The sequence below is a fragment of the Chlorocebus sabaeus genome, chromosome 2 (genome assembly GCF_047675955.1).
Source record: "Chlorocebus sabaeus isolate Y175 chromosome 2, mChlSab1.0.hap1, whole genome shotgun sequence".
Classification (NCBI taxonomy): Eukaryota; Metazoa; Chordata; class Mammalia; order Primates; family Cercopithecidae; genus Chlorocebus; species Chlorocebus sabaeus.
Genome location: NC_132905.1, coordinates 99340683 through 99365807, shown reverse-complemented (window position 1 = coordinate 99365807; position 25125 = coordinate 99340683). Strand labels below are relative to the sequence as shown.

Sequence of the window (25125 nt, the reverse complement as noted above, 5' to 3'; positions counted from 1 at the left end):
CCTGACATTAATATAGCCACCCCTGCTTTCCTTTGATTAATGTTTGCATGATACATCTTTTTCCATCGTTTTACTTTCAGCCTTCCTATCTTGGTATATTTGAAGTGAGCTTCTTGTAGACAGCACGTGGTTGAGTCATGTTTTAAAATCTACTTTGCTAATCTCTGTCTTACAGTTGGTGTATTTAGACCATTTATATTTAATGTGATAATTTGTATATTAGGGCTTAAGTCTGCCGTTTCGTTTTTAATTTTTCATTTATTCTCTGTTTTTAGTTTCTGTTTACATTTTTTCAGCTTCCAGTGGGTTACTTGTACATCCTTTAGAATTTTGTTTGGTTTATCTATTGTGTTTTTGAATGTACTTAGTATAGCTTTTTTGGTTGCTTTATGTATTACATTACTAGTTTGAGTGAAGTATAGAAACTTTGCCTGCCTTTATGTCACTTTATCATCTCCCGCTTACAGTATAATTATCTTAAATATTTTCTCTACATACCTTTAGTGCTACATAAGAAAATATTGTAATTTTTGCATTAATCATCAAACATATTTTAGAAAACTCAAGAAGGAAAGTCTGTTTTATTTACCCATAATGTTGCCTACTATGGTATTTCCTCTTTCCTGTTATTTCAAGATTCTTTCCTTCTTTAGTAATTTCCTTTCTGTTTAGAGAACTTGTTTTTTTGTTTGTTTGTTTTTTTTTTTCCATTATTTTAGATAGATCTGCTGGTTATGAATTTCTTCTCTTAGTTTTTCTTCATCTGACAGTGTCTTGATTGCTCTTTTATTCTTGAAGGATGTTTTCACTGGATATAGGATGTTGGGTAGACTGTTCTTTTTTTAAGCCTGTGAGAAATGTGGTGCCCCTTCCTCATAGCTTTCAGGATTTTTGATGAGAAATTAGTGTTATTCAAATTGCTTGTCCATGAAGGGTCATTTTTCTCTGGCCACTACCAAGATTTTTAAATTTATTTTTATCGTTAGTTTATAGAAGTTTGAATATGGTATGTGTTGGTGTGATTTTGTTTGGGTTTTCTGTTTGGGGTTTGCTCAGCTTCATGAATCTGCAGTGTACGTCTCACCAAATTTGGGAAGTTTTCAGCCATTATTTCCTAAAGTGCTCTTTGAACCCCACTCCTTTTCTCCTCTTTTTCTAGAACCCCCATGTCACAAATGTTAGGTTCATGTTATGAAACCCCACAAGGAATGAGACTTCGTTCATTTTTTTTTCAGTCCATTTTTTCTTTTGTTCAGGTTGGATAATTTATATTGTTCTACCTCCAGTTCATTGATCATTTCTCTGCCTCTTCTATTTTGTTGAGATGATTCATTAAGTTTTAAAATTTTGGTTATTGTACTTTTCAGTTCTAAATTTTTTTTATTTCTCCCATTTCTTTGCTGAGACTCTGTTTTTTCGTTTGTTTCCAGCATGTTTGTTATTGTTCACTGAAGCATTTTTATGGTGGTTGCTTTAAGATCTTTCTCAGCAAATTCTACCATTCCTGTTGTCTTAGTGTTGGTGTCTATTAATTGTTTTTCAGGTTGAGATCTCTGTGGCTTAGTGTGCCAAGGGACTTTTTAGTGAGATGCAAGCATTTTGGGTATGATGTAATTTCAGCATCTTGTCGTGGCTGACGCAGCTCCAGCAGGTCAAGTGGGGTGTGCACCTCGCTACAGGGAGGAGGGGTGGAAGTCCAGGCTCCCACTCAGCCTTCGTGACACCTGAGCAAGGGTGGGTGGCTGGGTGGGGGCTCCTTCTTGTTGCCAGGCAAGGATGGGAATCCAGCTCCCCTTGTGGTCCCCTTGATGCCCCTAGGGTTGGGACATTCTCATTATTCCTGGGTTGGGTGAAAGTCTGGACTGCCTGCTTGACCTCCTCTGATACCTCCCAGCATGGAGGGGGATGGGCACCCTCTTACTACTGGGCGAGGATAAGAGGCCATGCTCCCCACATGGTCTTCACTGACCCCATGGGGCTTCATGGTGACAGTCTAGGCTTCCCTTTGGTCTCCGCTGACTCATGTGGGTGAGGGTGGGCGTCTTTACCAGCCAGTGGGAGTGAAAGCTGTAGTGCCCACTGGTGGTGTCTGACACTACCCTGCAGGGACTTGGGGGTCCTTGTTACAGGCTGGGGAGGGTGAGGGGTCCTTGCTGACGTGGTGGGTGGAGCCGAGGTCTGGTGTCTGCAGGGAGCAGGGCGATTCCTGTCAAAAGGTCTTTCCTCATGTTGGGCTGCCCCTTCCCTGGGTCTTAGGCCAGAGAGAGCTGCTTTCATGGGCTCTTTTTTCTGCATCTGTTGGCATTTCCAGCCTGCTTCCTTCTTCAGTTTCAAAATATCTGAGGCGAAAAGAAAAGCCCCCAGGGAGCTCTGCGTGGCACAGCTCCCCAGACCCCAAGGGCCCGGCCGGTCTGCCCGCCTCGCTCCCGCTTTCAGAGTCTTCCCAGGTGGTTTATCTCAGTGTCTTGGGTAGGAGAAGAACAGGGAGAAGTGTGTCAGCCGCATCTTCCTGAGTTTGCTTTAAAAACAGTTTTCCTGGAAGGGTGCCGGTGCCGACGGGCTGCAGGGATTCTGGCCTGCGGGCGTGGAGCGGGGGCCTCAGGGGTCTTGGGCGGGACTCACTGGGCTCTGCCCACAGATGTCCTGAAAGCACTGCAGCCTCCTGAACCCCGTGCACCTCCGGGAATGATCAGGTCCCTCCCTGGTGTCCCAGGGACATCTCCAGTCCCTCCTGCCCCTGGCAGCTGTGAGAATCAGGAGAGATGTGGCCACTGCTGGTGCCGCTCCTTCTGGTCATCGTAGCACAGCTTCCACTGCTAAGGTGGAGACGGGCTTCGTGTGCAGGCTGCTGAGGGGTCGCTCTGGGTGTGAAGCCCTGGGGAGTAGCTCCCTGTCACCCGCTGTGGCTGTCCTCACCCTGATCTGCCAGGCGGGACATTCTGGCCCTCATGGGCGTTCTCTTGTCTCAGCACCATGGATGGGCAGCAAGCACCACCAAGCAGGGGCCTCAGGAGCAGACACTGCAGGCCATGCAGAGCCAGGCCACCTGCCAGGTTCTGAGGGGTTCTTGGGAAATGGTGGGAGCCCCTCTTAAGGCCTGTGCCAGGCCGTGGCGGGAAGGGGGGCTGTGGTGAGCACTGTGGCACCTGCTCCTGGGGCTGGCCTCTGGCTGCTGTGCCATGTTCAGGGTCAGCCTCTGAGCTGGAGGAGGGTGAGCCTGGGAGCAGGCGTTGGTGTGTAGGGTGCCATCATCCCAGCCAGGCCCTCCCCACCCGCCTCACCTGCCTCTCTTTCCAGTTCCAGTTATACTGTGTGTACTTCCTGATCCTGTCCATCATCTACTTCTTGGGGGCCATGCTGGATGGCCTGCGGCACTGCCAGCGGGGCCACCACCGGCCGCTGCCCCTGGCCCAGGACCTGAGGAGTCCCGTGGAGGAGAAGGCAGCACAGGTGCTGAGTGTGCAAGACAAGGGCCTTGGAGGCCTGCAGCCAACCCAGAGCCTGCCGCTCTCCCCAGAAGGTGGCCTGGGGACTTTGGGGCCAGCCTTCCTGGAGCAGAGACAGAGCGACCCAGCCCCAGCCCCGGCCCTGCAGGCAGCTGGATTCCTGAGCCCAGTGACAGCCCCTTCTGCCTGCACTCCGTGCTCTGCCCAAGCCTCAGGCCCTGACGCTGCAGATGAGACCTGTCCCCAGCCGGCTGTCCATCCTCCTGGTGTCAGCAGCCTGGGTTTGCAGCGTCATCCAAGTGACAGTGTTCAGAATGTGAACCAGTGACTCTCGGGGGCCCCTGTGGTAACTTTGTAGGTGACCCTCGGTACGTCCCTGTGACCCCTGCCTCGAAGGTCACTTGCCTTAGCCATGGGGGCCTCTGCTTATCCTGCTGGCAGGTCCCCTGGGATTCCCCCAACCCTGTGCTGCACTCTAGCGGTGGCCACAGCCTGCTGGCGACACTCAGGGCAGCTGCCTGGCCATGCTGTCCCTGCGCTGTATCCCGCGGGCTTTGGTTGCTGGAAGAGGTGGGTGGTGGGCTTCTGTGTCCACCTGGTGTCACTGGCTCATGCCCATTGGGGGGCTTGAGGCAAATCCTCTGTGCCCCTCTGGGCTGGTGAAGTGGCCTTAGATACCAGCTCAGGGGACACTGGCCACACAGGAGTTCTGAGCCCTCTAGGGCAGGGTGGGAGCCTAGGCCCCTGGGTGTAGCTGAGCTGTGACATTGCTGGTCATCCTCGGTGCTCTTGCGTTTTGGAAGATGCTCTGCTTTTTTTTTTTTTTTCTTTCTTTTGAGACAGAGTCTCGTTCTGTTGCCCAGGCTGGAGTACAGTGGTGCGATCTCGGCTCACTGCAAGCTCCACCTCCCGGGTTCACGCCATTCTCCGGCTTCAGCCTCCCGTGTAGCTGAGACTACAGGCGCCCGCTGCCATGCCTGGCTAATTTTTTTTTGTATTTTTAGTAGAGGCGGGGTTTCACCATGTTAGCCAGGATGGTCTCCATCTCCTGACCTCGTGATCCACCTGCCTCGACCTCCCAAAGTGCTGGGATTACAGGCGTGAGCCACCGTGCCTGGCCCTTTTTTTTTTTTTTTAAACTGACATAGAATGAAGAACTGCACGTGGCTTCTCTGTCTCTGTGGAAAAGCCATCTCAGGTTGGCGGCAGATGCATCCTCATCAGAGGGGGGCGCAGCGGCTCTGGTCCTCAGAGCTGGTTCCATTCTCCCACCCTAAGGGCAGCCCTCCATGGTCCTCTCTGTCCTTCTGAAGTGTGTCCATCCTGACCCACAGGTCCTCAGCTGCTCCCACACTCATGCCAGCCCGGAGAGGACTGGTCCCGGTCACCGCAGACGTGCTGGCCTTGGTGTGTGCGGGGCTTGCCTGGGCTGGGGAGCCGCGGGGGAGCTGCCTTCGTGGGGGGCACTGGGGAAGTATGTCCCAGCGGCCTCGGGGTGTAAGGAGCGCTAGTGCCTTGCCCGCAGCTGCCGGACCATCTGATGTGAAGTGAATGCTCTTCCCACATACATCAAACACACTTGTTACGTGAGTGTGCACAGGGCTTCTGATTCTGGGCCGGCCTGGCCTGGGGGGTGAGGGTCGGCAGTCAGTGAGGAAGCCAGAAGAGGCATCCCAGCCTTCTCCCCCTACCAGCCCACTCAGGGCCTTGGTGCCCATGGGCTGAGCCCCCCTACAACCCTAGTCAATGGCCCTATCCTATAGGGCCTCTGCCACATCTCAGCGGCCCTGGGTGAATGGCTGGCTGCTCACCAGCTCAACACAGAGAGCTGGGGACAGAATCTCTGGCTGGGGAGGGGTCGCTGGAGCTGCTGGACCCAGGGGTCTCCCGAGGTGGCTCAGGGGAGCAGGCATCTTGGGGTACCCTGGGTTGAAGCAGAGGCTGCACGTCGAAGATGGCCCGAGTCAGCGGATGGTGCTGGTCAGACAGGGCTGTGGTCCTGGGTGCATCCAGGGGCCCTGTCACGGCCACCCTGGGGACCCTGCTGGGAAGGGTCTGTACCAGCCATTTCCTGGGCTCGTAGATCTAGCAGGATGTGATGGGTGGAGGTGGGCTGGGCCTGTGCCATGGGCCAGAGCGTCACTGGGGAGGCCCACGCTGTCATCAGAACCCTCCCCCCAGTGCCTCCCCCACCCAAGGGCTTGCTCCCTCCGCATCCTGCTCACTGCGCCCACCGCCTGCCTGCCTCTGAGTCCTGCCCTCACCTGGCCACCAGGACAGGGACGGCTGTCAGGATGTCGTGTTCCCGGGAGCAAGCCAGGTGCTGCTGTGAGGAGAGGCTCGAGAGAGTCGGTGTGTGTCCACGCACCTGTGCATGCCTGTGTGCCTGTGTATGCTGTGGATGCTCCTGCACACCTGTGTATGCCCAGGCATGCATACCCCCATGTAACTCCATGCCTGTGCACACTTGGGTTCTGCCAGTGGGCCAGTCCAGGGATAAAAGACTCCTGAGGACTCCTTTTGGAGAACTGTGTCCTTCCTGTGACAGTGAAGGCTCTTGCACACCAAGAGTCAGTGTAAAAGGTCACTTTTATTTACCTGTCTGAATTGGCTTCACATCACACACAGTTATAGAACCAGCCCCACCGGTTTTGTCGCAGTCCCGAGGCAGGTGTGTGCTGGTGTGCTGTGGTCAGCCTGGCACTGCCCTGAGTCCACTTGTCCCTCCACACAACGTATGACTCTGGTGTCGATGCTGCCGGATCTCAGGGGTGGCTGCGACAGAGGACCTCGTCGCACCTCGTGGCTGCTTTGTTCGCCTGCAGGGCAGCCTGTGTGCACCCTGGGTGTCCCCTTCAGTCCCAAAGAGGGCAAGGATGTGGGTTTCCTAGGAGACAGCCGATGACTGCCCTGCATCTGGAGCCAGCCTGTCCATGGGCAGTGCACAGATGGCAGCTCTTCCCCACTGCCCTGTGCGCTGGCTGCCGCATGTCCTGTGCCAGCCTCAGCCTCTTCGACGTGGCCTTGTTCCATCCTGGCACTCAGCTGGACAAGTGCTGGCTGAGCCAAGTCCCAGCCGGGGGCATGAGATGGGGGCCCTGGATAGGAGGCTGCCAGACCCCAACTCACAGGTCCCTCGTATCTCCCAGCTTGGACTTGGCCAGCGTGGAGCTGTCTGCTTTGGATGTATCTCATGGGTCATTTGGGAGGCCGGCCCCAGGCTCCTGTGCGTGATGTTGGAGGACAGGCCAGAGCCGGGGTTCACAGTGGGCCTCTGAGCTTGGAAACCTGCTCCCGCCTGGGGTTGCTGTGAACAGCCCAGAGCTGAGCAGAAGGGGCTGCCCCAGCCCCAGGGACCTGAGCCTCCCTCCCATCAACCACAGGGCAAGCACACCCTGGAGGAGAGCCCAGGTGGCCCTGTGCTGAGTGTGGCCCCAGCTCCCATTGCCTCACGGGGCCCGTCTGCTACCAGGTCTGGGTTTTGGGCACAGAACGGAGGTGCTAGGTGGGAGATGAAGTCGGCGCCTGCCGGGGCGAGCACAGCTTCCCAGAGGAGGAAATCCTGGAGAAATCAAGCCGTGGTCTGATTCAGGCCAAGAGGCTGCACAGGGCACGATACTGCAGCCTGTATGACCCAGGCTGCCTGACCCAGGCCGTGCCAGCTGCGCTCACAGCTCAGGGGAGAGCTAGGGCAGGTGAACGTCAGCATTAGGCTTCTGTTTTAAACTTTTAAAAAAATACACTCTTTGGCTTCCTTTTATTTCTTGAGGATTACATGACATGTGAACTATACAGGAAAGTATGGCCGCCAGGTCCTGGGGCCAGGGGCTGGCCGGCCGCTCCCTGCTCACAGTGGGTGCTTCCTCCCAGCTGCCCGTCCTCTCCGGCCATCCGCATCCAGGCGGCAGCTACTTGGAGGCAGTCATGAAGCTGTTCTCGATGCAGAGGACGATATAGGCGTGGTGGCAGCTTGCGGCATTCTGCCCCAGGAGCCTGCCCCCCAGCAGCGAGGAGGCCTGACCTGTGACCGAGGGAGCCTCTGTCCGCCACGTCTCGCAGTAGCTGTCAGTCAGCCTGCGCCCACTGGGGTCCGAGCCATGCCACACGCTCTTCTGGGGCCTGTAAGACGCGCCGGGCCGTCAGTCACGCCCAGACCTGCTCCACTTAGGGCGGAGGCCACCCCCAGGCAGGAAAGGTGGAGGCAGGAGGCCGGCCCTAGGGGTAACGGGGCTGCAGAGGCTCCCACAACCTGGAGGGCCACGTGGCCTCCCTGCTGGCTGCCTGTGGAGGGCGCTGCATCTCCCAGACTGCACCCCATGCTGCTTCTGCCAGACACCCACAAAAGAGGGGAGAGGGCCCAGGGCTTGGCCTGGCTGGGTGGACCCGGCCCTCATGCCTGCTAAACAAAGGCTTCCTGTGGCTGCCTCGCTAGGAAGCAGCTCCACCTCCTGGGCTCCTGGCTTCCGGCCTGCCCTGTGGCCCAGCCTAGCCCCGCCCACAGCGCTCCTGTCAGAGACCCTTGGCAGGTGCATCTCCGTTACAGCAGATGGCCAGGCACTGCTGGGGATACGCTGTGTGGCACCCCGAAACACTCCTAAAAGCATGAGTGTTGGAAGAATCGGGGCGCTCATGGGGGAGGGCACAGCCACATTCGGGATGAAGCATTCTTCTGGACACCCTGGACATTTCTGTCAACATTTTAAGGGCACACATGCTCGGACTCCGTGTTGTCCTCTGAGGAGTTTATTCTCGGTGAATAAACTCACTGCGATGCTTACATGGCTGGCCACGGGTTTGGTGACATCCTGGGAAACGTGGAGTCTATCTGCCATGGGCAGAGGGCCGGGGGCGCTTAAAGGCGTTCTTAGAACTACATTCCTCTCAAACACATGTTAATGATTACTTATCAGAGCAGTTTTCATTTTTCTCAATGCTCTTTTGGATTTTATAACTTTTAAGTAATGAGCACGTATAAGATCTGTCCCAAAACTCAGGGGGAACTGCTGTTAGGAGCACTGGGCACACGCCTGCCCATCCCTCCGTCCTCCTGCCTGCCCACCTGTCCGTCCACCTTCCCTGGCTGGGGCTCTCAGAGCTGCTCACACGGCATTGGGAACCTACCAGGTGGGGTGCCTCAGGACGTCCTTGCCGTCAAAGGAGAAGATGCGTGCCCCGGGCTTCAGCGGACCCTCAGAGCCTGCAAACAAAGCCTCCCAGCTGGGAAACAGCAGCTCATCCTGAAGGAGAAACCGTGTGTGTGTGGGCGGAGGGGCTTCTGCAGCCCCGGGCACATCCCACCGGTGAACGAGCGCACGGAGGCCAGGCCTGGCCAGGCAGCCTCTGCAGACTCCAAGAGGCCTCGGCTAAGACAGGGGACCCTGTCCCCTCATGCCAGGCTGTAAGAGGGTGGGGAGCGCCGGACCGCAGCTGCCTGCTCCCAGCCCTGGACCCTGGGTCTGTGACCCCTCTGCTGTTGCTTCTGGGAATGTGGTCCTCCCCAGGGCACCCAGAAACAGCCCAGTGCATGAAAAGGAGCCACAGAATAAAGCAACATGGAGGGGGGTGCTGTGGCAGAGGGGCCACCAGTCCGGGTGGCACTGGAGGCCCAAGGGACGGTTCCTGATTCCAGGCTTGTAGTTGAGGCCTGTCACCTGTGTGGACACTCGGGCCAGCAGCCCGGGAGCCTCTGAGAGGCACTGCTGGGGGAGTGGGGGTCAGGGGACCACGTGGGGGGCCTCATGGGATGCCCTGGGGGAAGCGGCAGCGCCCAGGGATGCAGAGGCCCTGGCCTGAGCCTTGTGGGATGTGACCCACCCGGAGCCTGCCCTGAAGTCACCAGCCTGGGTGGCAGTGTCCACCATGGCAGCCTCCAGAGGTCCTCGAGGGGAGCCCCCTGCTGGGAGTTCCCCCAGAGGTCAAGTGGGGGCCAAGGAGCCCATGCCCTCAGGACTGGACTGACCCACCTTGAGGTTGACGATGGGCACGGCTGCGCGGTCGGCACGGCGCACGATGCTGTACAGGTCTTGCAGCCGCGAGGACAGGAAGGCACGGAAGGTGCCCACCAGCCCCACGGCCCGCGCCTGCTGGAAGCACTGGAAGTCGGCCCCGCGGATGCCCCGCATGCTGCCCGGCAGTGGGCTGTTGAGCGCAACCAGGTGGAGCTGTGGGGAGAGAGGCACATCATGGGCTGTGTCCTGTACCCAGGCCCTGGGCGCCCCACCCCGGCACCGCACCTGTATGGACAGGCATGGCCAAGGGGGGCTGAGCAGGAAATGCCCAAGCGACACACTGAGGGCCCAGGCAGCAGCCCCCATACTCTGCCGGGTCAGAGCAGCCCCAGGCCATGTGGGTGCCCCCCCCATACCCTGCCGGGTCAGAGCAGCCCCGGGCCACGTGGGTGCCCCCCCCATACCCTGCCAGGTCAGGGCAGCCCCGGGCCACGTGGGTGCCCCCCCCATACCCTGCCGGGTCAGGGCAGCCCCGGGCCACGTGGGTGCCCCCCCCATACCCTGCCGGGTCAGGGCAGCCCCGGGCCACGTGGGTGCCCCCCCCATACCCTGCCGGGTCAGGGCAGCCCCGGGCCACGTGGGTGCCCCCCCCATACCCTGCCGGGTCAGGGCAGCCCCGGGCCACGTGGGTGCCCCCCCCATACCCTGCCGGGTCAGGGCAGCCCCGGGCCACGTGGGTGCCCCCCCTCCACACCCTGCTGGGTCAGGGCAGCCCCGGGCCACGTGGGTGCCCCCAGCTGCCTCTGTAGGCGGAGGCACGCCGGTTCCTCAAGGATGTGATAGGGGCTGGACTTTCATGACCACTGCTTGGCCACCGGAGGGCAAGTCCAAGGCTGAGCCACCAGACATCCACCCATGGCCGAAGCCTGGGACCCCCAGCAGCTCTGCAGGGGCTGGGTCCTCTTCTGCTGCCCCGAGAGCCGAGGGGCTAGATGGAGCGGAGCCCACTCTGGGGGGCACTCACCACGGGCTGGAAGTCGCGGTGGGTGTGGGCGGGTGGGCTCGTGGGCAGCGCCGGCCGCAGGTGCACGTAGGAGCTGTGATGCGGGGCTCCAGGGTAGGGCTGGGGCTCGGGCAGGCGAGGGGGGCTGGCCAGGATGTCGTCTGCCCGCCAGGGCCTTGCGGTGGGGTGGGGGTACTCCCGCCGAGGGTAGGGGTTGCTGTCATGCAGCTGCACCACAGGGGGCTGCAAGGCAGCCACTTCGTTGTCCTGCAGGTGGGAGATGCGGGGCCTGTCGGCAGGGGTCCCTCCGCTTGCCCCTCCTCCATCTGTGTCCTCCTCTGGGCTGTGTGAGGGGCTGCGCTGCAAGCTGGCAAGCAGGGTGCTGTGCCCCCAACCCTGGAGCTGCCCTGGGCGGGGGGGCAGGAGCAAGGGCGGGGAGTCCTGCCTGCTGTGGTGCTGGATCATGGTCACCTCTGCTCAGGCCCCCAGACCCAGCCGTGCGCAGAAGCCGTGGCCCTCACTGATCATGTGCCCTGACCTGCCCTCTCCTTGCTGTGGCTCCAATTTAGGGCCCCTGACCTCAGCGTGGCGACCTCCGACCTTCTCATGTCCCTGAGCCCTTGCTCTGTCTCCCTCAGAGGTGACCTCCACCCTAGAAATCCCAGCCCCCAGGTCTGCACCCCAGTCCGATTCCCCTGATTCTGTACCTTTCCCCACAGCCCTGAGCCCCTCCTGACCCAGCTGCCATCCACCTGCACCGCGTCCACATTGCTGTCCCCACTGTCCACTCCGCAGGGCCGGGCTGTGTGTTACCCAGGGCAATATCCATGGCCACCCGCACACAGCAGGGGCCGTGACTATTGACTGGCTGACTGAATGAATGAATGAATTGGCAAATGAGTGAGAGCAGACTGGGCTGAACCCTGTGAGGAGACCGGCTGCTGCAGAGCCCGACAATGCTCCACATCAGGCTTCACTCCTGAGCCAATTAAGGAGTCATGACCTGTACTCAAGGAGGGGCCAACAGCAGCTGGACGAAACACTTAGGAAAACGAAAATATTCACCCAGCTTTGCACCATCCATCCACCCACCCATCCACTCACCCACCTGTCCACCATCCATCCACTCACCCACCTGTCCACCATCCATCCACCCACCCACCTGTCCACTCACCCATCTGTCCACCATCCATCCACCCCTCCACTCACCCATCTGTCCACCATCCATCCACCCACCCACCTGTCCACCATCCATCCACTCACCCACCTGTCCACCATCCATCCACCCACCCACCTGTCCACTCACCCATCTGTCCACCATCCATCCACCCCTCCACTCACCCATCTGTCCACCATCCATCCACCCACCCACCTGTCCACCATCCATCCACTCACCCACCTGTCCACCATCCACTCACCCACCCATCCACTCACCCATCTGTCCACCATCCATCCACCCATCCACTCACCCATCTGTCCACCATCCATCCACCCATCCACTCACCCATCTGTCCACCATCCATCCACCCATCCACTCACCCACCTGTCCACCATCCATCCACCCACCTATCCACTCACCCATCTGTCCACCATCCATCCACCCACTTATCCACTCACCCACCTGTGCACCATCTACCCACCCATCCACTCACCCACCTGTGCACCACCCATCCACTCACCCACCTGTCCATCATGCACCCATCCATCCACCTCCCCATCTACCTACCCATCCACTCACCCACCTGTCCACCATCTACCCACCCACCCATCCACTCACTCACCTGTCCACCATCTTATCCACCCATCCACTCACCCACCTGTCCACCATCTACCCACCCACCCATCCACTCACCCACCTGTCCACCATCTACCCACCCACTTATCCACTCACCCACCTGTTCACCATCTACCCACCCACTCATCCACTCACCCACCTGTTCACCATCTACCCACCCACCCATCCACTCACTCACCTGTCCACCATCCATCCACCCATCCACTCACCCACCTGTCCTCATGCACCCATCCATCCACCTCCCCATCTACCTACCCATCCACTCACCCACCTGTACACCATCTACCCACCCACCCATCCACTCACCTGTCCACCATCCATCCACCCACCTATCCACTCACCCATCTGTCCACCATCCATCCACCCACCTATCCACTCACCCACCTGTCCACCATCTACCCACCCACTTATCCACTCACCCACCTGTCCACCATCCATCCACCCATTCATCCACTCATCTACCTGTTCACCATCCATCCACCCATCTATCCACTCACTCACCTGTCCACCATCTACCCATCCATCCACCTCCCCATCTACCTGCCTATCCACTCACCCACCTGTCCATCCACCCATCCATCCATCCACCTCTCCATTGATTCACCCACCCAGTCAGCCACCACCCTAGAGACATCCATTCTTGTGTCTGGCACTTTGGGAGAGGGAAGGCAAAGATACAAGATGTGGATTTTGGCCCCAAGGATTTTGACCCTGAGGAGGGCAATGAGTGGCAGACACAGTTCGGAAAGTTGAGGGATGAGAGTGGCTCCTTCGTGAGGCCAGCGGCTGAGACGGAGTTAGTGGGGTGTCCTGCACTGAGACGGAGGTACTGGGGTGTCCTGCACCCGTTTTCTGCAGCAGGGGCCGATGGTGAACCACATGCTCAGCTCCAGGACTCCAAAGGACCACGTGTTGTTCCCCAAACAAGAGACAGCACATACCCTCCGTGTCCTGACCACCCGCCAGTCTCAACAGAGAAACGCTCCTTACCGTCCCTCGTGGAAGTGGCGTCCGGGGCTCCAGCTGGAAGAAAGCAGAAGGGTCATCCAGGACCTGCGGCTGGGCCTGAGCCAGGGTGCCCTCCCTGCCCAGCACCCGCCTCTCCCTCCCCAGCACCTGGCCCTTCCAGACCACAGAAGGGTGCCTTCCCTGCCCAGCACCCGGCCCTCCAAGCCTGTACCAGGGTGCCCTCCCTGCCCAGCACCCGCCTCTCCCTGCCCAGCACCCAGCCCCCCCAGCACATGTTTGCTAGGGTGCCATCCTCTGCCTCCTCCTGTCAGGACCAAAGGCCCTGAAAGTTAGGATGGGGCTGCATCTCAGTGCCTACGAGGACACCTGGCACAGTGGGCACCAGCTCAGCGTCTGCTATGAGACTGGCAGCCTCTCCCTTCCCAGATAAGGGACTGGAATGGGATTCACAGTCTGGGGGGCTGCAGGGGCTGGCCCAGGCCCGGGTGGGGGCCGGTGGCGAGATGGAGGGAGTGCTAGAAGGAAGGTGGGAGGGCTGCAGAAGTCAGGGCTGTGTCAACGCACAGTCTGCCGTGGAGGCTCCCATGGACGTCACAGGCCGTTTTGGCAGCACGGGGCTTCTACCAGTCCTCACCTTTGCCACATGAAGGCAAACAAACCTTCCCCGGGGCCCTGCAAGCATGGCCACGCACACCTGGATCAGAGTGGCTGCTCCTGCCGTCCAGGCCATTTTGGGAAAGTAGGAAAGGGGCTGGCCTGGCCTGGAAGGGGCCATCCCAGGTGTGTCTGAGGAGCCAGGCTGGTGAGCAAGGCCCATGCTAAGCGGCGAGGACACATTTCATCCCACCTCAGTGTTTATAATGTGGGGTGCAGAGCCACAGGACAGCCTGCATCCCAGCCAGGGCCGTGCTGTGGACATCACGTGGCCCTGGAGGGCCTGAGCCCCACTCCCGCCTCGTCCCGTCAGACACCTTGTCTTGTTCACGGGCGTGTGAGGTGATGTTTATCTTAGTAAATATTCACTGTGACGTGACCTGCCAGGAGCCCCTCACACACTGTGTGTTCATCCGCTTCCAGAAGTTTGAGCTCACTTTTCTCTAATCCCAAAACTGCTCACAAAAGTATTTCACTAAACTTTGCCAGAAGTTCGAAAGTTTAACAAGCGCTGGCTGCCACCTGCCTCCATCCCCGTCTGGGGCCTGGGCCTCTCGCCTTCCTTAAGCCCCAGGAGGCAGCTTGGGCCCTTCCACAGGTCAGGAACCTGCCATGCACAGCACTCACCTGGACCTTCCGGAACCCGTTCCGCACACGGACGTAGAGCTCCTCCTGCTCGGCCACAAAGATGAGCCAGCCCTCGGGAACCTCGTGCACCTGGCCCAGCATGGCCTGGCGCGTGGCCCAGAGCCTCACCTGCTGGGACCCAAACGCAGGGGCGTGGGGCTTGAGATGGGAGGGCACGGGGCAGGGGCAGAAGGAAGAGATGCCCGTTTCAGGGCGCTGGGCAGGGGCAGAAGGAAGGGATGCCCGTTGCAGGGCGCTGGGCAGGGGCAGAAGGAAGGGATGCCCGTTTCAGGGTGCTGGGCAGGGGCCGCAGGGCTTTGGGCAGGCATGGACTGAGGCGGCTGCCCCCATGAGCACTGTGGGGACCCCTGCCCGCCTCCAGCCCCTCAGCCTCCGTGGACAGTGTATGGGCCCTAGACACTTCCCAGCTGGTGGTCGTCCTCCTGGGCCCACTGGATCCCCCCGTGGCCTGGCCCTGCTTCCACCCTGGAAACCACATCTCGGCCTCCTGTGCATCTCCCTGTGGGGTCCGTGGGACGGTGCCTCTGAGGGGCAGGGGCTGCAGAACCAGCCAGGGCATGGGACCCAGGTGCCCAGCCGGCTGCCTAGATACTCACCCCTGAGGAGGTGCTCATGGTTCCAGGAGGCCCAGGGGGCCCAGGGGGGCCCGGAGGGCCGGGAACGCTGATAGCTGCAGGAGAGAAACCAAGGTGGGAACGGGAAGCCACACGAGGCGGCCTCTGCCCGGGGTCCACTCCCCACTGACTTACTCTGCCTGTGAGGGCCGGGAAATGAAGGGGGCCCTGGGGGGCCAGGGGGGCCTGGGGGGCCGGGAGGGCCCTGGCGCCCCTCGTAGCCGATGCCAGGGGGTCCCTGAGGTCCAGGTGGGCCAGGCTGGCCCCGGATGCTCTCTCCCTTGGGACCCTAGGGACGGCGACAAGAGACGCTTCCTGGTTACCTCGTGCCCTGGGCTGGGGGCGGGCAAGCTTGTGGGGCTGGGGCTGCACTGGGCTGGGGGCGGGCAAGCTTGTGGGGCTGGGGCTGCAGCTGCCAAGACCCCCTTGATGAGCGCAACCTGAATCACTGGTCCCCTCCTCCTGCCCACACCATAGCCTGAGAAAACCCCACACCATCACCCCTTCTTCCCTGGGGGTGCGATCCCGGGGCAGAGACCAGCTCTGACCAGAGAGACCAGCAGAGACCAGGGACCTGACAACAGTGTGGGCCCCCAGGCAGGAGCTGGGGCCCATGGCTCTCTGGAGTCTTTCAGGACTGATGGGCCTAAACCCCGATCTGACAGAGCAGAGGTGGACGCGCTTGGCCCTGGCAGGAAGGCAGGCCATGGAACGCTGCAGGGGGACGGGGTGTGTCTGGGGCCAGTGCACCCACACCTGGGCGGCCTGCTGCGTCCCCACACGGGGACAGGGCCATGTCGGGGCTGCTGAGCTTGCAGGGGCAGCTCCGGCCTTGGTGGGCGTCGGTGGCCGGGCTGGACCTGCCCTCAGCGCGCCTGCACCCAGACCCCTGGGACATACGCTCTGCCCGCACAGGCTGGGACTTACTGGAATCCCAGGGTAGCCAGGTGGGCCTGGGGGGCCGGGGGGACCTGGCAGGCTGGAGCCAAAAAAGCCGCCGCCCCCGGGCTCACCCCTTTCGCCTTTCTGTCCTGCTTCCCCTCGGTCTCCCTTCTCCCCCTGTGGATGGAAACACTTGTTAGACACAGGAGCCCCGAACCCCTACAAGCCACAGGTGACCTCCCATCCCTCCCGAGCCAGGGCACGGCGGTCAGAAGCTTCTAGCCCAGGCCTGGGAGCTGCTGGCTGCAGAGAATAGGGCTCGACTCCCCACCTCCCACTGTATCAGCCAAGTCCCCAAAAACTGAGCCGGGGACAGGAACGTCCTGAGGGGCGCCCTCGACACCCTCTGGAGCCAGCGCTCCTCTCAGGGCTGAACAGGAAGGGGTCTTGGGCCGGATGGCACAAGGAATTGGGAGCAGCCACCCAGGGGGATGTACAGGACCTTGGGGGCCCCCAACCCCACCAGGGAGGTCACCCACCTTCATTTCAGCCTCCAACTGAAGAAAGTCGAATGGAAACTGCCCTGCGAGAGACAGACAGGTGGAGTCTCGCTGAGGCGGCGTCTGATGGCGCCGGGCTCCCCCTGCAGCCCCCAGCACTGGTGGGTTTGCCTGAGGTGCTTCTAGCCATTACCGTATTTCCCGGTAGAGATCCCATATTTCATTAGGTTCTTCTTAGTTAACTGACACTTTCTGATGTTTTTGTTAATGGTGTTTTTTTTTTTTTGACAGAGTCTCACTCTGTCGCCCAGGCTGGAGTGCAGGGGGGTGATCTCAGCTCACTGCAAGCTCCGCCCCCCAGGTTCACGCCATTCTCCTGCCTCAGCCTCCCAAATAGCTGCGACTACAGGTGCCCGCCACCACGCCCGGCTAAGTTTTTGTATTTTTAGTGGAGACGGGGTTTCACTGTGTTAGCCAGGATGGTCTCGATCTCCTGACTTCATGATCCGCCCACCTCGGCCTCCCAAAGTGCTGGGATTACAGGCGTGAGGCACCGCGTCCTGCCAATGGTGTCTTTTTAAAACTTCATTTTTAATTGTTTAGGACTAGTTGGTGGTTTTTCTAAACTCCCCTTCCATCTGGTGACCTCGGTGAACCCTGACGGTCCACCTGCAGATCCACTTGGGCAGCTGATGTGGGAAATGTCCTTCCTTCCCGAGTTCTGTCCTTCCTGTCTCTCCTCTGCCCCTCCCAGGGTGGGCAGGCAGCTGTCTTGGCCCTGACTTGAGGTCCCCACACCCACTCCGAGGGTGAAGCTGTGGAAGTTCCAGGTGGCTCCTTCCAGACCACGGAGGAGCCCTTTGCTGAAATCGCTCCTTGTTGCTTCTCTCCTTTCCATCAGCCTTGGCAGAGATTAGGAATGTCATTAGCCTTTTCAAAGAATTAACTTCGGATTTTTGGACTTTCTTGATCCTTGCTATTTTTATATACATAACCATACCTAATTTATCTTCACTCATTTTTGATCTTTACTATTTCTTCCCATCTATTTTCATCAAATAAATGTTTGTTGTTCTTTAACAATAAACTGTTTGTTCTTTAGCATCTTAGGCTGATGTGTGGAAACAGGTACTATTTAAAGCTGTAATTTTGTCAATGGAGATGACAAAACCTGTTCTCCTTCCAGGTGGGACCTTAGACGGCCTGGAGCAAACCTTCTCCTGTGACTGTTCCCCTGGAACCCTGACCGGGGTGGAGACAACCTCACTCTGGGAGGCCGTGCCCTGTAACCCAGAAGCCTCTGAGCAGGTGGCTCCACACCCCCAGGGCACCCCCATCCCACAGGTGCAGTGCCTGGGGTTGGAGGTCATGGCTGCTGTCAGGACCCATGCTTCCTCCTTCTGCAGAGGGAGGTGACCGGCTGTGGAGGCCCCTGAGGCTGCAGTGTGAGGACTAAGGATGCCCCGGACGCATCTAAGCGTCGGGTTCCTCACTTCCACCTGCTTCTCCTTGACCCATGAGCCGCCTGGAAGGGCACTGCCCTGTGGGCATTTCCCACTTGCTTCTACTGCACTCGTGAGATCACAGTTCCTGGAAGCCAGGCCTGCATTCAGCTTAGCCTGGGCCCCTCCGGGGCAGACCCTGGTCCCAGTGCTGGGGACGCAGCCTGGAGACGGTTGCAGGTGACACCTGTCAGACCTGCTGTTCAGATCTCCCTGGGCTGAAAGTCCCCCTACAATGATTGATTTGTGTTTTTCTTTTTCACTTTGGCAACTTTTTACTTGTCATATCTTGAGGGCTATCTCATTAGATGCACAGAAATGTAGAATTACTGAATTTCTCTGGTAGACTTCCTCCGTTGTCTCAACGAACATTTATTTTTGACCACGTTTCTTACTCCAGGATATACTTTGCACGTGCACACACACACCAAACCACACCCCCACACTACACACCCAGCACCCACATAGCCACACTCCACACGCACCCCACACCACACAACTAACACACCCATATACGCACATTCCACACACGCCCACACTACACACCCAACAACCACATACACACAGTCCACACACACCCTCACACCCTCACACTACACACTCAGCACACCCACATATGCACACTCTACCCACACCCCCACACTACACACCCAACACACCACTACACACTCAGCACACCCACATATGCATACTCCACACACACCCACACCTGCACACTACACACCCAGCACACACACATATACACACTCCACACACACCCAAACCCACACCAGCCTCTGAGTGCCTTGACCTCTCCAGCCCTCACGTTCAGGGACCGTCTCTTGTTAAGGAGCATACGGTTTTGCTGTATCCCATTGACAATGCCTGTCCTTCAGTGGATGTATCTACCCCAGTCACACTTACAGCACCTGCAGATGTATCGGGGCCTAAATCTACTGTTTTATTCCCTGGTTTCTGTTCCTCCCACCTGTTCTGCATTCCGTTTTCTCTCCTGTTTTGCCTTCTTTTGGATCCACTCTGTGTTTTAAACGTCCTGTGTGTGTGCCATCCTGCCTGCCATCCTGCCTGCCCTTCTGCCTCTCCACCGGTGTCAGCTCTGCCCTCCTCTCCAACCTCACTGTCCAACAGAGTGAGGACCACCGCCACTCCTCAGGGCGCGGAGACCACGGCAACCTGTAATTGCACTGTCGCTGGGACCCTGTGCCGTGTAGCCCACGCTGGTTCCCACGGGAGCCTCTGACCCCACTGTCGCTGGGATCCCGTGCTGGGCAGTCCACACCGGTTCCTGCAGAAGCCTCTGACCCCATTGTCGCTGGGACCCTGTGCTGGGCAGTCCACGCTGGTTCCCACAGGAGCCTCTGACCCCATTATCGCTGGGATGCCAGTTCCTGCTGGTGCTGTCTCTCCCCATCTCTGCACTCCTTTCCCTCGGCCTCATCTTCCCCCTTGAAGTGCCCTCCACCGCTGACACAGCTCGGGTCTGGAGTGGCCAGCCTGCATGTCATCCTCGTTCCGAAGGCTACGGGAATACTGTCGGAGTCTACACTGGCCTTTCTCAGATATTTTGGAAACAATTTATGGTCTTCTGGCTTCTCCCGTTTTGTTGATTCATCTCTCGTCACTCTTATTGTTGATCCTTTGAATGAGGGGAACACTCTGAGCCTTCCTTGGCCATTCCGCCTGCAAACACTGTTCCCTTTGGAGCCCTCGGAGCCCTTGTTCTGGCTCCCAGGGACAGGCAACCCCATGTTCACCAAAACCTATAGACAGGTCTCAAGCTCCAGCTGTTCTGCCTTCAGCCCTGGGTTCGTCCGGACACCTCTGAGCTTCCCAGCTCTCTGCTGCCATCTCCAGGCTTCCCGTGGCTTTTGAATGTGACCTTCGGAGTTCAAGGTGGGTCCGATGACCCCATGAGCTGGGCCTCCCGGTCGGGTGTGTCATCGGCCTCTCCTCCTGGTTTCTGGTCAGCGCCAGCCATCTACGCCCCACTCACTCCTTCCTGGGCGTCGTGTGTGACGCTGAGAGATCCAAAGATGGGACAGGCGTGTCTTCCATCTTCCCGCTCGCTTTCTGCCTGCCTTTTCCTCCATAGGCCTTAAGGATGTCCCGGCCTGACTCAGCCTCTGCCCACCTGGTCCCTTCCCAAGGTGCAGCCCCAGCTACAGCAGGTATTGCAGCCTCCTCAGCAGAGGACCCTGGTGGCGAGAGGGGACCCTGGCGGCGAGAGGGGACCCTGGCGGCGAGAGGGGACCCTGGCGGCGAGAGGGGACCCTGGCGGCGAGAGGGGACCCTGGCGGCGAGAAGCGCCCGACGCTGGCCTGGCTCTCTGGGTTTCTGCTCTGCCAGCCCCCAGACATCCTCAAACAGTGGTTTTCTCACATTTTATCCAGCTGTTCCCGGTGGTCTTGGCAGGACATCCAAGCAGCCCCACCACCCTCAATGGAGCTGGGGCTCAGGGGGCAATTCTCGTCCCTCAGGAGGAGCAGGGGTGTTGGGCTCACCCTCCGGACAGCCTGTTGGGCAACGCCGCCTTCCCACACCAGGCGCTGGAGAGTTTCTCAACAGAAGGTCCTCCAGGGCCAGCCCCCGGCCCCATGTAGGGGAGGGGGCGTCTCAGGACCACCGGCCCCGTGGAGGGGAGGCGAGGGGAGGGGGCGTCTCAGGACCGCCGGCCCCGTGGAGGGGAGGGGAGGGGGCATCTCAGGACCGCCCTGTGGAGGGGAGGGGAGGGGCGTCTCAGGACCGATGGCCCCGTGGAAGGGAGGGGAGGGGGCATCTCAGGACCGCCCTGTGGAGGGGAGGGGAGGGGTGTCTCAGGACCGCTGGCCCCGTGGAGGGGAGGGGCGTCTCAGGACCGCCGGCCCCATGGAGGGGAGGGGAGAGGAGGGGGTGTCTCAGGACCGCAGGCACGCTGAGGCTGCTGTGTCTTTGCGCAGTGCCCACTGGGGTCTAGTGTGGAAGGGCAGCCGCCTGCTCCTCAGGAGATGGGGTGATGGAGGTATCTTGCTGGGCCTGTGCCCTGCAGCCGCCCCCGCCTCCAAATCCAGGTCCTTTGATGGCCGCATCAACCCAGAAGGGGCTTCCTTCCTCCCACAGGGTGAGGTGGTCACCACCCAGTGAGGGTCCGGGAGCCGCCGGGGGGCTCTGGGTGTGAGCACGCTTCAGTGCTGGCCACGCCACGGCTCCTCCACCTGGGAGGCCCAGAGGTGCTCACCTGGTGGTCCGGGGGGGCCCACTTCTCCTTTGGCGCCCTTGGGTCCTGGAGGGCCCTGATTCCCTGGAGGAAGAGAGACCCAGTGCCCGTCACGGAGTGTGCCAGGGAGGCCTCCAGGGTGGTGCCCCTCCTGCCTGAAATGCCCCAGTGCCTGGGGTCCTGGACAGGGGGCATCAGACGAACATGGGGACAGTCAGGGTAGGAGCTCCTGGAGAGCAGGGGCACCCCGGGTCCCCCTCAGCAGGCCACGTGGAGGCCAGGCCACATCTGCAGGCCACGTGGAGGCCAGGCCACAGCTGCAGGGCACGTGGAGGCCAGGCCACATCTGCAGGCCACGTGGAGGCCAGGCCACATCTGCAGGCCACAGGGAGGCCAGGCCACATCTGCGGGCCACGTGGAGGCCAGGCCACATCTGCGGGCCACGTGGAGGCCAGGCCACATCTGCAGGCCACGTGCTGACCAACAGTAGGGATGGGGCTGCTTCCACTCTGCTTTGGGCAGAAAAGCAAAGTCTAAATGGGGAACAGCAAATGGGGCCACCCCAAGGTCAGGTCCTGGACAGCCGTGCTGGGAGGGCCCCCAGGAAGGGCCAAGATCATCAGAACTGGGGCATGGGCTGGGCATGTGGCACCGGCCTTAGGGCACTGGGGGAGTCTCACTGCTGCTGGCGCGGAAAGGAACGTGGGGCCCTGGAGCATCCCTTCAGAGCCTGCATCCCCAGCTGTGAGCCCGGGGCCCTCACCTGGCAATCCTGGAGGCCCGGGGCGGCTGGACTCAGCAAACACCTGCAAGGAACGGGGAGAGGTGGCTGTGAGGGTAATGTTCTGAAATGAAGGCCGCCACCACTCAGGGGTCCCCAAGTCCAGAAGCACCAGCCCCTGCATGAGGCCACATGGCAGCCACCTCTAGTCAGAGACGGGAGGGAACGGGAGGGAACGGGGGTGCGGAGAGCAGGAGCCACGGCGTGACGCCACTTGGCCCTTATTGGTCACTTCACCTTGCTAAGCCTGGGAAAAAGGGGGTGCCCCTAGCACCCCTGGGCTCAGGCTCTTAGCAGAGTTTCAGCTGGAAGCAGCTCCACACCCAGAGAGCCCTCCCTTCCACGTGCCTTCGCCTTCCTCGGGAACTCAGCTGCTAATCCACCGCCCACCAGACGGGCCCATCCCGGAAGGATCCCCGGACGCAGAAGAAGGCCCAGCCCCTCTGTGGGGCTCCGTGTAAGAGCCAAGGGCAGCCGCAGGACAGTGGGCGCCCTGGGGACTTACATTGCTGTCGTAAACAGGAGTCCCTGGAGGGCCTGGGGGTCCTGGAGGCCCTGGGGGGCCGGGCATTCCCTGTGGGGAGGGCAGAGAGCTGTTAGTCAGGCTTATGGCCTGCCTGTCAGGCAGCAGGTGGGAGCAGGGACAGTTCAGAAAAATCAGAAATATCAGAAACCTGACCAGGCAGACCTCTGACCAGGCAGAACCGAGAATGCAGTGGGTCACTCGGGCCACGGCTCCCTGAGGACAGGAGCTGGCCCTGGCCCCACCTCATCCCACGTTGGAGTCGTGCACAGACGTCCCTCGGGAGGAGTGAAGAGGCCACCGGGTCTGCGTCTCAGGTAAAAGCTGACTGAAAATGCCCCACCCTGCTGACACCGGGGAGACAAAGCTCTTGGCTCAAAAGCAGCAGAGTGGATGCCTTTGGGCTGAGCGGGAGAACCCCCAGCATGGAGGGCATGGCCCAGGCCCATGGACGCCCTGCCGAGAATCCATGCTGGCCTGTTGTGTGTGTGTGTGTGGGTGCACATGCGTGCATATATGTGTATAGGTGTGTGTGTGCGTGTGTATATGTGTGCATGAGTGTACGTGTGCAGTGTGTGTGCCAATCATGGAATGAGCCAGGGAGGGCTTACATTCATGTATGAGTATATGGATACACACGTGTATATGTACACATGTATATAAGCATCTGTATACACTTGTATGTATGTGCATGTGGACAGGCACGCATATGCACGAATACATGTGTATAGGTGCACATATGTGGAGTGTGTGGGCATGTGTACATGTATGAGCACGTGTGGATATGGGTGTGCATGAATGCATGTGTATGTGTGCACACATGTATGAGTGTATGGGCATATGTGTGCATGCATGTGTGAGTGGGCACCCATGTGCATGTGTGTGGACATATATGAGTGTGCACAGGTATGGCAGGACCAGCGCAGTGTGGCCACATCATGTATGAGTGTGCATGGATATGGCAGGACCAGTGCAGTGTGGCCACATGGCAGGGCTGCTTATAAGTAGCTCCTGAGAGGAGCCGTAGGACCCCAGGCTGTGGCCAGGTCATTCCCAGGTCCTGGTCTCCCAGCCACCCAGGCTCCCTTGAAGGACACTCACCCTCATGCCAAATCCAAGGTGGGCATCTCCCGGCTCCCCTTTCTCTCCTTTCAATCCGTTCATCCCGGGGCGACCCTGGGGCGGAGCACAGGGGGTGGGGACTGCTGGGCTCTGGTCATCACCAGCCATGTTCCCGCAAGGTGGCTGTGGTAGCCCCACACCAGGCCTGGCCCACACTCAGCCTCAAACGTTCCCAGCCCTCAGGCTACCCCAGCCCTTCTCACCCCTCCTTCCTGCTCAAGAACCCTTTTGGGAGGAGGTGACTGACCCCAGCACACACAGGCCCACTGCCCTGTCTGCCCCCAGGGCCTCCTCCTGGGTACCGGCCCCTCCTGGTGTATTGCCAGCCACATCCAGAACAAGAGCTGTGCCCAGGCCAGTTCTGGGGTGAGGACAGCGGGTGCGGTGGCCGTCTACTCCCCTCTGGGCATGTCACCCCCGTGGGCCTGGGCTGCTCCCCACCTGCCAGACCCCATCTGCTGCCCCCACTGGAGACCCCAGGTCCTCACCGGCCGTCCAGGGAAGCCAATCTCTCCCTTGTGCCCCGGCCGTCCGTACGGACCCTGCGAGACGAAGGGAGCCAGGCTTAGCGGAACAGACCCCAGCCCTTGTCCACGAGTTGGGGGGTCCTGGGGAAGCGGAGGGGCCATGCAGAGCCCATCGCCCTGGGCCACCCGTCAGCTTGGAGGAGCCCGCTGCAGCCTCACACCGACACCTGCCCCATGTGCTTTAAAGCTGCACTTGGGAGATGAGCCCTGGGCCGCACAGCATGAACTCAGCAGCAGCGGGTGACTGTGTCCTTGGGGGCAGTCATGCCCAAGCTCGGTGCAGAGAAAGCCACAGGCCAACTTACCGGGGGTCCTCGGAAGCCCGGCTCTCCCTGAGCAAAAAAAAAACAAGAAGGCACAGTTAGACGGCGGCTTACGCCTCACCCGGCAGCCTCCCTGAGGACCCTTGTGGCCTCCTTGGGTGCACTGGGCAGTCCTCAAGGCGCAGGCAGCCCTGGGGAGGATGGGAGCTGCTGGCAAGGGGAGGTTCAGGATTGGGGTTTGCATCCAGGTTGGTGCAAGCATGGGGTATACCCCGGGGCCCTGAAGCAGGGGCGGAGGGTGTGTGCCACAGTGTCCTGGTTGCCGCAGGCCCCGGCTCCGATGCACAGCTGGGTGGGACAGTGGAGCTCTCGCTGGGCCTGGGGATCCTGTGTCTGAGGTACACCCCTAAGACCCCGGAGGGCTCACTGCTCCTCTGAAAGTGGGAGAGCCAGTGCTCCACACCCCAAAGATCCAGGTTCCTCCCCAGGACCCTCCCCCAGGGCTTGTCTGGGCGGCTGCCTGCTGGGGTGGGGACCCAGGCACAGGCCCCTTGACGAAGTGACTCCGGGCCCTGCCATGCTCAGGGTCCTGCAGGCACCCTGCGGGTGCAGAGAGGAAGGATCCTGTGGCTGCTGCCCACAGCATCAGGGCCCCCAGGAAGAGGTTGGAGGGGCAGCAAGAAACCTGCTGAGGCTGAGGTGGTACAGCCTGGGCTCCTGCACCCCACAGGCCAGGCCCCAGGGAGGCGCGAGTT

General features: G+C 59.8%; 2 protein-coding genes across 4 annotated transcripts in view; one reads left to right on the top strand and one right to left on the bottom strand.

Annotated features, from left to right (window-relative positions):
- The window catches only part of SLC19A1 (solute carrier family 19 member 1), a 49790-nt gene extending 42584 nt beyond the window's left edge, over positions 1 to 7206 (top strand). For all 3 annotated transcript variants that reach the window (XM_007970483.3, XM_007970468.3, XM_007970476.3), the window contains exon 6: positions 3298 to 7206. In XM_007970483.3, coding sequence (XP_007968674.3) covers positions 3298 to 3774 — 477 coding nt within the window. In that variant the 3' untranslated portion in view covers positions 3775 to 7206. The remainder of the gene's footprint in view (positions 1 to 3297) is intronic.
- COL18A1 (collagen type XVIII alpha 1 chain) overlaps positions 6018 to 25125 on the bottom strand; it is a 101550-nt gene continuing 82442 nt past the window's right edge. Inside the window, exons 20-35 of the mRNA XM_073004984.1 lie at positions 24413 to 24439; positions 24069 to 24122; positions 23560 to 23634; positions 22441 to 22509; positions 21918 to 21960; positions 21176 to 21238; positions 16499 to 16542; positions 16005 to 16136; positions 15213 to 15366; positions 15060 to 15133; positions 14443 to 14571; positions 13183 to 13215; positions 10419 to 10664; positions 9410 to 9607; positions 8568 to 8683; positions 6018 to 7565 (exon numbers count right to left, since the gene is read on the bottom strand). Coding sequence (XP_072861085.1) covers positions 7355 to 7565; positions 8568 to 8683; positions 9410 to 9607; positions 10419 to 10664; positions 13183 to 13215; positions 14443 to 14571; positions 15060 to 15133; positions 15213 to 15366; positions 16005 to 16136; positions 16499 to 16542; positions 21176 to 21238; positions 21918 to 21960; positions 22441 to 22509; positions 23560 to 23634; positions 24069 to 24122; positions 24413 to 24439 — 1668 coding nt within the window. The 3' untranslated portion in view covers positions 6018 to 7354. The remainder of the gene's footprint in view (positions 7566 to 8567; positions 8684 to 9409; positions 9608 to 10418; positions 10665 to 13182; positions 13216 to 14442; positions 14572 to 15059; positions 15134 to 15212; positions 15367 to 16004; positions 16137 to 16498; positions 16543 to 21175; positions 21239 to 21917; positions 21961 to 22440; positions 22510 to 23559; positions 23635 to 24068; positions 24123 to 24412; positions 24440 to 25125) is intronic.